This window comes from Budorcas taxicolor, chromosome 3 (assembly GCF_023091745.1).
Source record: "Budorcas taxicolor isolate Tak-1 chromosome 3, Takin1.1, whole genome shotgun sequence".
Classification (NCBI taxonomy): Eukaryota; Metazoa; Chordata; class Mammalia; order Artiodactyla; family Bovidae; genus Budorcas; species Budorcas taxicolor.
Window position 1 is genome coordinate 43,695,351 of NC_068912.1, and position 14,535 is coordinate 43,709,885.

At 37.0% G+C, this 14,535-nt stretch overlaps 1 protein-coding gene across 5 annotated transcripts in view; it reads right to left on the reverse strand.

Annotated features, from left to right (window-relative positions):
* Nucleotides 1–14,535, reverse strand: part of AGL (amylo-alpha-1, 6-glucosidase, 4-alpha-glucanotransferase) — an 80,194-nt gene that overhangs the window by 24,733 nt on the left and 40,926 nt on the right. For all 5 annotated transcript variants that reach the window (XM_052637035.1, XM_052637032.1, XM_052637034.1 and 2 more), the window contains 5 exons: nt 10,302–10,432; nt 6,900–7,036; nt 6,524–6,657; nt 5,464–5,639; nt 1,712–1,814 (listed from right to left, as the gene is read on the reverse strand). In XM_052637035.1, the coding sequence (XP_052492995.1) occupies nt 1,712–1,814; nt 5,464–5,639; nt 6,524–6,657; nt 6,900–7,036; nt 10,302–10,432 (681 nt within the window). The remainder of the gene's footprint in view (nt 1–1,711; nt 1,815–5,463; nt 5,640–6,523; nt 6,658–6,899; nt 7,037–10,301; nt 10,433–14,535) is intronic.

Sequence of the window (14,535 nt, forward strand, 5' to 3'; positions counted from 1 at the left end):
CAAATAACAACTTTGTAAGATGGCATGGCATTCTAAAAAGAGCATGAAACTGAGAATTAAGAAGACTGAGATTTAAGTCCTAGTGTTGCCATCTGTATAACCTTGGAAAAGTCATTTAAAGTTTTTTATTTTTTGCTAAAACCATTTAGAAATTTAATTAATTCTGTGTATCAGGCAATATCTCTCTCTTAAATAATTGTGTAAAAGGAGCTTTTTTATTTTCTGCAGTACAAAAGTGTTAGTGTGGCGAGTGACACTTCCAATTAATAACAGGTCAGAATACTAGCAATCTTAATTATCCAGAACATGTCATACACATGGAAGTTGAGTAAAAAGTCCTCGGTCCATGAACATCTCTGCAGAGGGTGGAAGCAGAACTGTCTGTGGTAGAGACAGCCATATGTCCACCAAAATGGCTTTCCTAAAGGTCCCAGTCAGATGATGGCATTCTCCAGAAAAAAAAACATTTTAACTGCATGGAACAGGAGTGTTTTCCCCAGGCTCTCTTTCCCTCTCTGCCAGCTGACGGGAGAGAGCCCAGAGGTCCTAGAAGATTGTATATCGTGCAGATAAAGAAGGCTATATCCCTTAATCACCATGTGGAAAACTGCCTCTTGAACACCCATATAAGATCAGAAGATCATAAATTCTGTTTATGAAAAGCCCTTGAAGTTTAATGGCTTATAATTTATAGTAGTTAGCACTACTCTAACAGACATATTATCTTCTGGGAAATCTTCTAGATCAGGGGTAGGCAAACTATTTTTCTGTAAAAGGCCAGACGTAAATATTTTAGGCTTTGTTGACCTTACATAGTGTGATCATGCATTCTTCTTCTTCCAATAATTCTTTAAAAAGGTAAAAACCATTCTTAGCTCATAGATCATACAAAACAGGTGACATCAAAACAAAAATATTAAAAAAAATGGTTTTTTTGCTACAGGTTTTAACTTGTAGAGCAGTGATTTCAAACTTCAGTCTTAGGCCACTGAAAATCACCTGAAGCCCCTGCAAAAGCACAGATTTCCATCTGTCAACTCTGCCTTTCCACCTCCAGGTTTGGACTCAGGGAGTTCAGCGTAGGGACCAAGAATTTGCTTTTCTAACAAGTTGTCAGATGATGGTAATACTGATTTATCAAACACTATACAACACTGCTGTAGAGCCTTTCTTTTCTACCTTTGATAAATTTATTTATAGTATTGTGACATAGAGAACACCATTTTAAGTCTAGAAAACACGAAACTGGAGGTTATGAGGTCTGCACTAAAAAGAAGGAAACCTGATATTATAATTCTCTTTACAGGACTCTGTCATTATGGAAGAACAAAAAATGGAAGACTTTCCAACTTTACCTAAAAGTTATCTGCATTCTTATACTTAATTCAGGCACAGACATTTTACACTTTAGTGAGCGATGTGTGTAACATGGTTACACAATTCTTAGCTTTTCCTGAAATAAAGTAGCAAATGCTGAAGATAACCTGATCTGTAATGTGAAGTATTAGAATTTGGTAACTTTAAAGACTGTCACACCTTTGAAATTCTATGATCCTATTAAATGAACATACAACAAATAAAATAAAAATCACACCTCAGGGAAACATGCCTACCTACCAAATGTTGAGAATAGATGAATAAGAAAGGTCTGAAGAGCACTGAAAAACACGAAGACATAAACTTGCACTGCAACTTTTTAAAGATTTCCTACCTGGCCTCCAAATAGCGTCCAGTAATCAGCAGTAGACCTCTAAGGGCAATAAAAGTATCCCTTCCCCAGCAGCGGAAAATACCAGCAGAGAAGTGAGGTAAGCCTAACAGAAAACACAGCAGAGTAATCTATTAACCTCAGTATACACAAGCCTATGAACTCCACGACTATAGATTGAGCTGCTCTAAACTTTGGGGTTAAGGAGGAGGTGAAAAGAGTCTTCAAACTCTCTTAAAATTATCTCAGAATGTATGGTTATTCTTATGTCTATTTTTGTGTGATGAGGTTCCATAATCATATCTGATTCTTAAAGGAATTCGTCACTCAAAATAGACTAAGAATCTGTGCTAAAGAGTGATGCTTATTTGAACTGGTTAGAATGTGTGAGTTTTTAAACACAGACTTTCTTTTAGCAAATTAAAGATTAAAATCAGAGGTCAAATATTTAACACATGAAGAAACACTCAATATAGTAATAATGATATATTTTAAAAGGTTCTACCTGCAGTTTGAAGGCAACAAATTAATCTAAATATGGGGTGGTTACCTTAATGACAAATAATTGCAGGTTTATTGATCTATTGCTCTAGGGTTATTACTTCATTATCAAATTTCCCATTAACTTAAAACTACTTAAAAGTGTCACAGTTTGTTAGAAACAACTTTTACAGGTGAAAACAAGGATTTCAGATGTTAAATCACTTGAAAACTTTAGGTAACTGCAGCCTTTATGCAGGAAGTAAAACAGAATGACCATAGATAAAATCTAAAATTTTACTTTTATATTGAGTTTGGTTTCTTATGAAATGTGAAAAGAAATACAATTGTCATATGTAACAATCAGCAGGAAAGTAAAGCAAAGGAAATTAGCATTTCACTAAAAAAAAAAACTGTGTTAAAGTATACACGTAACAAAAATTTCAGGGAAGAAAAACTCAGGTCATAAATAAAACGTTCATAGCATTCATTTGTAACTATTTTCTAAACACTTATCACTATCTGACATTATTTTGTTTATTTTCTGGTTTGTTGAATGAATGTCCCTCCCCAGTAGAAAATATGACCCATGATAATAGAAACCTCATTAACCTTATTTGCCAAGTTATATCACTGAAAACTGTAACTGGTATATATCACCATGAAAATTTATCAGATGAATGAAATAAAAGATTAATTATAAAATGTAAATTGAGAGGTCAGACCTAAAGTTTATGTTAGGTCTTCACCTTGGAGAAAGACATTATTTTCTTCAGTTAGGAAAAGATCAGAACTAAAGATAACATCAGACATTTCTTTCTATATTTTCTCCCAAATAGTGGTATAAAATTTCCCTAAACACTTTTATATTGTTTACACACAGTTAGACTTCCCAGGTGGTGTAGTGGTAAAAATCTGCCTGCCAAGCAGGAGATGCAGGTTTGACCCCTGGTCAGGAAGATGCCCTGGAGAAGGAAATGGCAACCCATTCCAGTATTCTTGGCGGGAAAATTCCATGGACAGAGGAGCCTAGTGGGCTACAGTCCACGTGGTGGCAAGGAGTCAGACACTACTGAGCAACTGAGCACCAACATACATGGTTGACATACAGTTTATATATATGGTTGATGATGGTACTGATGACAGCAGCGAATATATATATATAGTACTCTGTTTTGCACAGATTTCCTGGTACTTTAACCCACTTAACACTTGGCATAAAATATAAGTATAGACAGATTCAAGGGTAAGTTTGAGTTGGTATGCCCTGAATACAGGCACTCTTGTTAAAAAGTCAAAACTAAAACCTTTACCATGGATGTGTGGAAATATCTGTATTCACTGAAACATTTTAAAACTAATTGATTAATTTTATTTTTGGCCGTGCCGAGTCTTCAGTGGCGGCATAGGCTTTTCTCTAGTTGCAGTGAGCAGGGACTATTCTCTAGTTGCAGTGTATGGGCTTCTCATTGCAGTGGCTTCTCTTGTTGTAGATCGTGGGCTATAGCGCACGCGGGCTCCAGCAGTTGTGGCTCATGGGCTCTAGAGCACAGGCTCAGTAGTTGTGGCATATGGGCTTAGCTGCTTCGTGGCATGTGGGATCTTCCTGGACCAGGGATTGAATCTGTGTCTCTTGCACTGGCTGGCAGATTCCCAGGGAAACCCTGTATTAACTTTTTGACCTTTCAGAATGTATGACTTACAGATCACACATCTTCTGAATAATTTCTACCTTGTCAATTAATGTAAAAGTTTAAAATTATACACATATTTTGTATCACTGTCAGAAAAGGAAGGTATTCCCAGCCTTTGTATCATTTAAAAATGAAACCAAGAAATCTATCTGCAAATCTGTATACAGTCCTATATATTATTAATATGGAACACACAAAACTCTCCCTTAGGATGCTAGAAAGATATACCAGAACTTCTATCCATATTTATAAACTGTATTTTTAGTTTTTCTTTTTGTTTTATATTGTACATGGTGTGTAAACATACCAAGTATAATAGCATATGAGTATATCATTTATGATCTCAATATTCAATATATTTATTTTGGGAGCATATAACAACAGAAGTGGATAATCAAAAATGTTGAGATCACTATTTTATATAATAGGCTTCTACACAACAGGCTTTAAAATCAACTTCTGTATTTTTTCCACAATGTTCTTGTTCAGTTTTAAGACTATCTGCTATGGATTCACAGGGGAAAGTACCAGAAGGATATCAAATAGTTGAGTGAAAAATCTAAAACACAATTATATAATTAAAGGTTCATATAATCCTTCTAAGTGAAATGTTAATTTCTTTTTTAGTTGTTGGGTCCTAGTAGGTCATTTTTATTGGTTTTGCCAGGTCATGCGAACAGTTGACTCACTGGAAAAGACTGATGCTGGGAGGGATTGGGGGCAGGAGGAAAAGGGGACCACAGATGATGAGATGGCTGGATGGCATCACCGACTCGATGGATGTGAGTCTGAGTGAACTCCGGGAGTTGGTGATGGACAGGGAGGCCTGGCGTGCTGCGATTCATGGGGTCGCAAAGAGTCGGACACAGCTGAGTGACTGAACTGAACTGAAGTGAATGCAAATTTAAGGGTAAACAGAGGCAATCACGTAGACAATACTGTTCTTTTCATCCTGCAACTGGTATTTCTCAGTTTAGTTTGGAAGTTCTAAACTTCAGTGGACTCAAATATTAAATACTTTTTAGAAATAGCTTGAAATTTATTAAAAAGAAACCATAAGCCTATTTTGCTGAGAATTATACCTGTTACTTGATTTGGGTTTTAAATATGCTTTCAGGAGAGATGCTAATGGAGTTGGAAGCATTTAATTGCAATTAGACACATAATAAAAATTATTTAGCATTTGTTTTGTGTTTCACAACCTGGAGAGGATCTTCACATGATCTCTTCGTAATTACAAGGTTGGGTAAATTTTTTATATTGGGGAAAAAAGTATAATGTAATGGGAAAGGTAGTAAAACAGATTTGATTGAAAAATGCAAAATGTTATGAGTTGGAAAAAATACACGTGCGGAAGAAAGGGATTAACTGGCCATAATAAAAAATGCACAGAAATAAATGTCTGGTACACAGTGATACTTAAATAGCACTGTTATTACTTTTATAAATGTATACCTGTGAAATTTTACTAACCAGTAACATAAAATCTTGGAAAACATCAAGAGTTTTTAAAAATAACCATTTCTTTATAATTTTCCTAATACTGACTTACACATTTTAATCTTGTACATAATTTCTTACCTGCAGCTAGAGACACACAACACTGCTCCTTCTCTCTTGTGATCTCATTCAGCCTGCATGGTACATCCGTAAGGGAAGGTGAAAGAAGCGGCAGAGAAGAGAATCTTCCTACTCCACACATTTGGATGGAACCCAAGGAAAGGTGTTTCACAAAGGTAGAACCATTCTGAACAAAGCTGCAACAAAGTTATAGAGTTCAAAGTGTTATGGGTAGAAACAAAAAGTTTTATTACTTATTCAAAAAAATTTATTAGGGCAAGAACACCTAATTTGAGAATCTACTTTTTTAAACAGATTTTTAAGGGCACAATACAAATTGTTATTTACAACCACAATGTTGTACATTAGATCTCAAAACTTACTCATCTTGCATACCTGAAATTTTATGCCTTATTGATTCAAAAAATTTTAGCAGTATTATTTTAGTTCTTTTTTTCTCTTCAAAAAGTTTCTCTATTCAAATGTATAGCAATGCTAAAATCAGTTAAACAGAATTTTAAATTTGGTAAAGGTTTCAGAACTGCTTTCATTTCACCCAGTATTCTATCTAGCTGGCTTTAAAATGTTTATTGTAAAAAAAATGGTAGAGTTGAAGTTTTATCCTTTCTGAAGTTATGCCCAAATTGCCTTGGCTGCTCTTCAGTGGTACATTCCAGCCTGTGGTTTCACCTCAGGGAAATTCACTAATAAAGGCATATTTCATTCATAATAATAGCAGAATATTTTTTCTCTTAATTAGTAAAAAATTGGAAAAAAATAGTATGTGTAGATTTAAAAAATTTTATCCATTAACTTAACAACTCGAGGTATAGAGATAACACCAAGCAATTAAAATTTCCCATCAACATGTTTTTTAGCTTTATAGAATAGATTTTAATATCTAAGTCTGTTTTTGTGTGTTTCAGATTAAAGGATGTTAATACATTTTATTCCCACTTATTAACTTTTTCAGCTGTATGCATGCATGACAATTCTTGATGTTTTGGTCTTGAGTGTAGACACTGACTGTACGTGGCTTCTACACAAACATGCCTATCTGCTCAAGCTTTGCTGGGTATACCTTGACATTTGCTTCCATGCTACATCCAGAAGAGTGGTGTATGCACCGATTAATATAGCATCAAAGTAACACGGGATAAGGTAACGTGGGATCTGCTTCAGGTAGCAGAACATAGCCTGCAACCATTTACCAACCTGTTATAAAAATAATTTTAAAAGTTAATTTGGTGTGCTTATAGGTTTGGATTTAAAAGCTAAATCCAAACATGCCACTGTACTATCTAGCAATCTATTCACCAGATTTTCACTTATAAGAACTGAAAGATGATGGAGAAGAAAATGTTTCAGGTTAGAAAACAACATAAACGTATATGTTAACATATATTTCTTACTGTGCTCCTCAGCTTTTTTTTTTTGGACAATATAGCTTTACTTACTTCAGCAATAGTTCCTGACCGTGAAATAAGTCGGTTACTGACATAGTCAATCATCCAGTCTCCAGATCTCAAATTATCACAGAAGGGATGCCCCAAGTCATTCTTTGGTCTTATTTCTGCCAATACGGACATTAATCCTGAAAATTCAGAGAAATATCATACCAATTTAATCACTGGCAGAGGCAGTTTGCTCTCACAGTCTGGCGACCTGCTAGTCTCCAGTGATTGAGGGTGAATATACATACAGCTAGATACAAGAGCAGCATAATCCTCAGTGGCACTTCCCATGACTGGAGGTAAGTGTGGCAACACTGCCTTGAACCAAGATATAAAGGCAGGCTGACGGGGACTGTGGTCGGTCACATGAGCTATGCAGAGCTTTCCAAGATTCCTGTTTTCTGGGTTGGTCCTGCTCTTTTGAATTTTAATATTATAACATTGAAAGGCAGTTGGCACAGCTTCCCTATCCTAAGGCATCTAGGGGCAGAAAACTGATGTTTGTCTTTTCACAGTTGAAAAGTGGTAGATTAATGAATATTCAAGCAAGATTTAAGAAAAATCATAGAACTGGCCTCAGAGACAGCAAGATCACCTATGGTGATACTAAGAATAAAGTCTGTTCTAGAGAGAATTTTTGAAATATAACAGGAGTTTGTGTTATTGTTTAGTTGCTAAGTTGTCTGACTCTTGGGCAACCTCATGGATTGGATCCTGCCACCAGGTTCTTCTGTCCATGGAATTTTCCAGGCAAGAATACTGGAGCGGGTCACCATTTCCTTCTCCAGGGGATCTTCCTGACCCAGAGATAGAACCCTGTCTCCTGCTTTGGCAGGTGGGTTCTTTATTGCTGAGCCATCAGGGAAGACCATGACAGGAGGTACTTGGAACTAAATGAAGTATCAAAATGAAGTATACAGACATATCCTCAAGTACCACTCAATTGGAAATATTAGAATTTCTATGCACGTGTGTGTGTGTGTGTGTGTGTGTGTGCTCAGTCGTGTCCAATTCTTTGTGACTCCATGTACTGTAGCCCAACAGGCTCCTCTGTTCATGGAATTTTCCAGGCAAGAATACTGGAGTGGGTTGTCATTTCTTACTCCAAGGCATCTTCCCAGCCCAGGGATGGAACCTGCATCTCTTGTCATCTGCATTGGCAGGCAGATTCTTTACCACTGTGCCATAGAAATTTTGGGGCTTCCCAGGTGGCTCAGTGGTAAGAGGATCCACTTGCCAGTGCAGGAGATGTAGTATGTTCAATCCCTGGGTCAGGAGGATCCACTGGAAGAAATGGCAACTCACTCCAGTATTCTTGCCTGGAGAATCCCATGGACAGAGGAGCCTGGCAGGCTATAATCCATAGGGTTGCAAAGAATTTCTATGTATATATAACATATTGTTATTTCAATGAGAGATAGCTAGAACAATAATACTTCTTTCCATCACTTAATAGGGTAGTAATTTAAAATTATATTGGCTTCACTGACTTCATTCCAAATAAATTTATTTAGTTAGTTAGAATTTAATTAATTTTATTGTGTACAATAAGCATGTTTTGAAAATTTAAAGTTAACTATATAAATTTAAGATATTATTGTTACAAGAAGTAGGGAAGGGGAATTTGGGTTAGAGAAGAGAAAGGTTAGTGAAATGGTTAAGTGTGATTTAAGTAATCTCCTGGGTGTTCATTGGAAGGACTGATGCTGAAGCTGAAACTCCAATACTCTGGCCACCTGATGTGAAGAGCTGACTCATTTGAAAGACCCTGACGCTGGGAAAGATTAAGGGCAGGAGGAGAAGGGAATGACAGAGGATAAGATGGTCGTATGGTATCACCGACTCGATGGACATGGGTTTGGGTGGACTCCGGGAGTTGGTGATGGACAGGGAGGCCTGGCGTGCTGTGGTTCATGGGGTCGCAGAGTTAGACAAGACTGAGTGACTGAACTGAACTGAACTAGGTTGTTACTAAAAGCCTACTGGAAATACAAGGTGATTGTTGGAAATATTAAACAGTCAGAGGGAATATGGATTGGTATAGAGTAAAAAAATACATCAAATAAGGGCAATTATATTTAGAACAAATGAGAAAAATCATTTCGTGAAGAAGTAGTAGGAAAGTAGAAAGTTTAGTTATGTCTATATTTAATTAATTATAAGGAACATAAAGGCGACAAAAGAAGTTCATAAAAGTACAGTCTTTTCAGGCAAGTAGAAAAAGGAGTTTAATATCTCAGAATGAAAATGGAGTAGATATCTGCTTATGGCTGGTAACACATTCATTTCTTTATTACAGCACAAAATAAAAAATGAGAATATTTCAGAAAAAATGTCATAAGCATAAAAAGTCTTTAAATTTTTTATTGAAAGCTTCTTACGTGCTTGATTTTGCAGACGGTATGAAAGCTAAAAACAAGAATCCTTCAAAAGGCAAACATTATTCTTCTAAGGGTACAATCCACTTAGTGGAGTTTGATAGCTAGTTATCACTGAATACTTACTATGAACTAACCACTCACTGTCTAAGTACTTGATACATATTAAGTCATTTAATCCCAACAGTAAGCCCTGTGGTAAACACTGTTTTTATTTCCATTTTACAGATGAAAAAAATTGAGCCACCATTTACTATATAATTAAAGCTAGTCAGTGCAACCCATAAAGTTTGTTTCTAAAGCCTATTTCTTGACCATGATCAAACATTCACAAAAAATAGTATATTAATTATTAAAATAAAGCAATAAATTCCAAGGCCTAATAAGAGATATAATAAATACAATGAGTGTCTGGAAGACAAAAGAAATTACTGTGGAATCAATAATTGAGGAAGGATTTGTGGAAGATGTAAGAATTGAATTGGCCCTTAAAGACGGGAGATGTACAAAGAAATTAGGAGTTGAAAAGGAGGCTTGTTAAGTTGTAAACTTCATGAACCAGGAATATATGTGCAGTAAACCAAAGTTCCTAAATAAAAATCTAAGAAAATATGGCTAACCAAATGAATTAAGCTGACAGTTAAATATTTAGTTTCTTTATCTCAGTTTACAACTACTCTAACTACAAAATATTTAACTAGAAGTTCTCTTTGTAGGATAAAGCAAATAGGCAATAAAAAATATTTCCAATAACCTAGTCCCATTTGGGGCCCAAGTGAATAATCTCATTTAATCCTCACAAAAGTCTATGAATTAGACAATACTATTCACATTTTATGGAGGCAGAAGTTGGGGCACAGAGAATTTAAGTTACTTGTCAGAGGTCAATCAATGAGTAGGTGGCAGGGCCATGATTTGAACCCAAACAGTTGAACTCTGGGCCCATACTCTTATTTCTATAAGGAAGATACCACATGACCCTAAAAAAATACCCCTGAAAAGCTTCACCATCTTTATACTTGCTTACCTTGAAGACCTGCATATTTAAGAGGTAACCAGTTTGGTATGTTATAACATCCTCCACCATCTTCGTGTTCTTCTGATTCACATCGGTAAAGTACCTGATTTAGCTCAGCCAAAGTTAATCTAGAGGCAATACTAAAAATTGGAAAATAAAGAAAACTGGTTAAATGTAATGAAATTCCACTTACTCTCAATAAAAATAAAGAAGAAAATCTGAACCAAAACCATAAAATGTCTTAGAAATGTATGTTTTAGGAACTCAGCATTATACTATATATTGTAAGCAGTACAAATTATAAACAACAATTAAAGAACAAACATGCTAAAAACTCAAACAGAAGTAATACTTCTTCCAAGACAAGGAATTAATCAAGTTCTAAATTTCATTAATTAGAAGTACACTGAAAAAATCTTTTGGCTGTTATACCCTTTATCTTTTAAATTTGTGTTTTTAATCTTTCTATTTCTGATTTAGTCTTTTTTCCCCTTTATATTCTCCTATGTGTGACAAGCACTTTTATACTAATTATCTTAAACTCAAAATAATTATCAAATGACCAGTAAAAGGATAATCAAAAGTCACAGTTAACTACCTTAGAAATCATGTGTTATTCTACTGCTGCCTATCTCTCCTTTTCCTTTCTGTCCTTTCCTAAAGTTGCACTACCTTTCAGATTCATTGTTCAAAGAACTAAGATTTTCTTAAAGTTGTTTCTTGATAATGATCAGAATGCAGAAACTAACTCTCATGGCCTTAGTTTCAACAAAGGTTCAGTTAGCAGTGAGATGGTGTAAGGGACCACACCTACCTGAATGCAACTGAAACCCTACTTTCTTGCACTTCTAATTACTCAGGTAAATTCACATTATATAACTGAATACATATCGTTGTGAATATTATGTGAACACGTATTTCTTGAAAATATTCTTTTTTTTTCATTTACTTCTGTCTCAACTTAGAACATGACATAGTGACTAAACCACTACCATCAACTCAGAAAACTGTCAGCTGTGCTTTGTTCCCTCTGTCTCTGCTAGCTTCCCTCCTCTCTCCTGGGACTGACCCTTTGTAATTTGTGAGTTAAGAGAGAGTCAAATCAGCAGCCTCAGTACCAACTCTATTCTACTGCAGTATTTACCACTATGTAGCCAGTGAACTCCCTGCAGAAAGCACAGAGATAAATCCACACAGCTATGGACACCTTATCTTTGACAAAGGAGGCAAGAATATACAATGGAGAAAAGACGATCTCTTTAACAAGTGGTGCTGGGAAAACTGGTCAACTACTTGTAAAAGAATGAAACTAGAACACTTTCTAACACCATACACAAAAATAAACTCAAAATGGATTAAAGATCTAAACGTAAGACCAGAAACTATAAAACTCCTAGAGGAGAACATAGGCAAAACACTCTCCGACATAAACCACAGCAGGATCCTCTATGACCCACCTCCCAGAATATTGGAAATAAAAGCAAAAATAAACAAATGGGACCTAATTAAAATTAAAAGCCTCTGCACAACAAAGGAAACTAAAAGCAAGGTGAAAAGACAGCCTTCTGAATGGGAGAAAATAATAGCAAATGAAGCAACGGACAAAGAATTAATCTCAAAAATATACAAGGAACTCCTGTAGCTCAATTCCAGAAAAATAAACGACCCAATCAAAAAGTGGGCCAAAGAACTAAACAGACATTTCTCCAAAGAAGACATACAGATGGCTAACAAACACGAAAAGATGCTCAACATCACTCATTATCAGAGAAGTGGAAATCAAAACCACAATGAGGTACCATTTCATGCCAGTCAGAATGGCTGCTATCCAAAAGTCTACAAGCAATAAATGCTGGAAAGGGTGTGGAGAAAAGGGAACCCTCTTACACTGTTGGTGGGAATGCAAACTAGTACAGCCACTATGGAGAACAGTGTGGAGATTCCTTAAAAAACTGGAAAGAGAACTGCCATATGACCCAACAATCCCACTGCTGGGCATACACACCAAGGAAACCAGAACTGAAAGAGACACGTGTACCCCAGTGTTCATCACAGCACTGTTTATAATAGCCAGGACATGAATGCAACCTAGATGTCCATCAGCAGACAAATGGATAAGAAAGCTGTGGTACATATACACAATGGAATATTACTCTGCCATTAAAAAGAATCGATACTGGTGATTACAAATATATCAAAAAAGATCTTCATGACCAAGATAATCACAATGGTGTGATCACTCAACTAGAGCCAGACATCCTGGAATGTGAAGTCCAGTGGGCCTTAGAAAGCATCACTGCGAACAAAGCTAGTGCAGGTGATGGCATTCCAGTTGAGCTATTTCAAATCCTGAAAGATGATGCTGTGAAAGTGCTGCACTCAATATGCCAGCAAATTTGGAAAACTCAGCAGTGGCCACAGGACTGGAAAAGGTCAGTTTTCATTCCAATCGCAAAGAAAGGCAATGCCAAAGAATGCTCAAAATACCGCACAATTGCACTCATCTCACACACTAGTAAAGTAATGCTCAAAATTCTCCATGCTAGGCTTCAGTAACACGTGAACCGTGAACTTCCAGATGTTCAAGCTGGTGTTAGAAAAGGCAGAGGAAACAGAGATCAAATTGCCAACATCTGATCATAGAAAAAGCAAGAGAGTTCCAGGAAAACATCTATTTCTGCTTTATTGACTATGCCAAAGCCTTTGACTTAGTGGATCACAACAAACTGTGGAAAATTCTGAAAGACATGGGAATACCAGACCACCTGACCTGCCTCCTGAGAAATCTGTATGCAGGTCAGGAAGCAACAGTTGGAACTGGACATGGATCAACAGACTGGTTCCAAATAAGAAAAGGAGTATGTCAAGGCTGTATACTATCACCCTGCTTATTTAAATTATACGCAGAGTACTTCATGAGAAATGCTGGGCTAGAAGAAGCACAAGCTGGAATCAAGATTGCCAGGAGAAATACCAATAACCTCAGATATGCAGACAACACCAGCCTATGGCAGAAAGTGAAGAGGAACTAAAAAGCCTCTTGATGAAAGTGAAAGAAGAGAGTGAAAAAGTTGGCTTAAAGCTCAACATTCAGAAAACTAAGAACATGGCATCTGGTCCCATCACTCCATGGCAAATAGATGGGGAAACAGCGGAAACACTGTCAGACTTTATTATGGGGGGGGTCTAAAATCACTGCAGATGGTGATTGCAGCCATGAAATTAAAAGATGCTTACTCCTTGGAAGGAAAGTTATGACCAACCTAGACAGCATATTAAAAAGCAGAGACATTACTTTGCCAACAAAGGTTCATCTAGTCAAGGCTATGGTTTTTCCAGTAGTCACGTATGGTTGTGAGAGTTGGACTGTGAAGAAAGTTGAGCACTGAAGAATTGATGCTTTTGAACTGTGGTGTTGGAGAAGACTCTTGAGAGTCCCTTGGACTGCAAGGAGATCCAACCAGTCCATTCTAAAGGAGATCAGTCCTGGGTGTTCTTTGGAAGGAATGATACTAAAGCTGAAACTCCAGTACTTCGGCCACCTCATGTGAAGAGCTGACTCACTGGAAAAGACTCTGATGCTGGGAGGGATTGACGGCAGGAGGAGAATTGGATGACAGAGGATGAGATGGCTGGATGGCATCACCGACTCGATGGACGTGAGTTTGAGTGAACTCCAAGAGTTGGTGATGGACAGGGAGGCCGGGAGTTGGTGATGGACAGGGAGGCCTGGCGTGCTGCAATTCATGGGGTCGCAAAGAGTCGGACATGACTGAGCGACTGAACTGAACTGAACTGAACTGAAAAAGAGTACCTCTGAATCAGTTCTAATGAGGTGGATGAAACTGTAGCCTATTATACAGAGTGAAGTAAGCCAGAAAGAAAAACAGAAATACAGTATACTAACGTATATATATGGAATTTAGAAAGACGGTAACAATAACCCTGTATGTGAGACAGCAAATGGGTCAGATGTATAGAACAGTCCTTTGGACTCCGTGAGAGAGGGTGAGGGAGGGATGATATGGGAGAATGGCACTGAAACATGTAAATTATCACATGTGAAACGAATCACCAGTCCAGGTTCAATGCATGATACAGAATGCTCGGGGCTGGTGCACTGGGATGACCCAGAGGGATGGGATGGGGAGGGAGGTGGGAGGGGGTTCAGGATGGGGAACACATTTATACCCATGGCAGATTCATGTCAATGTATGGCAAAACCAATACAATATTGTAAAGT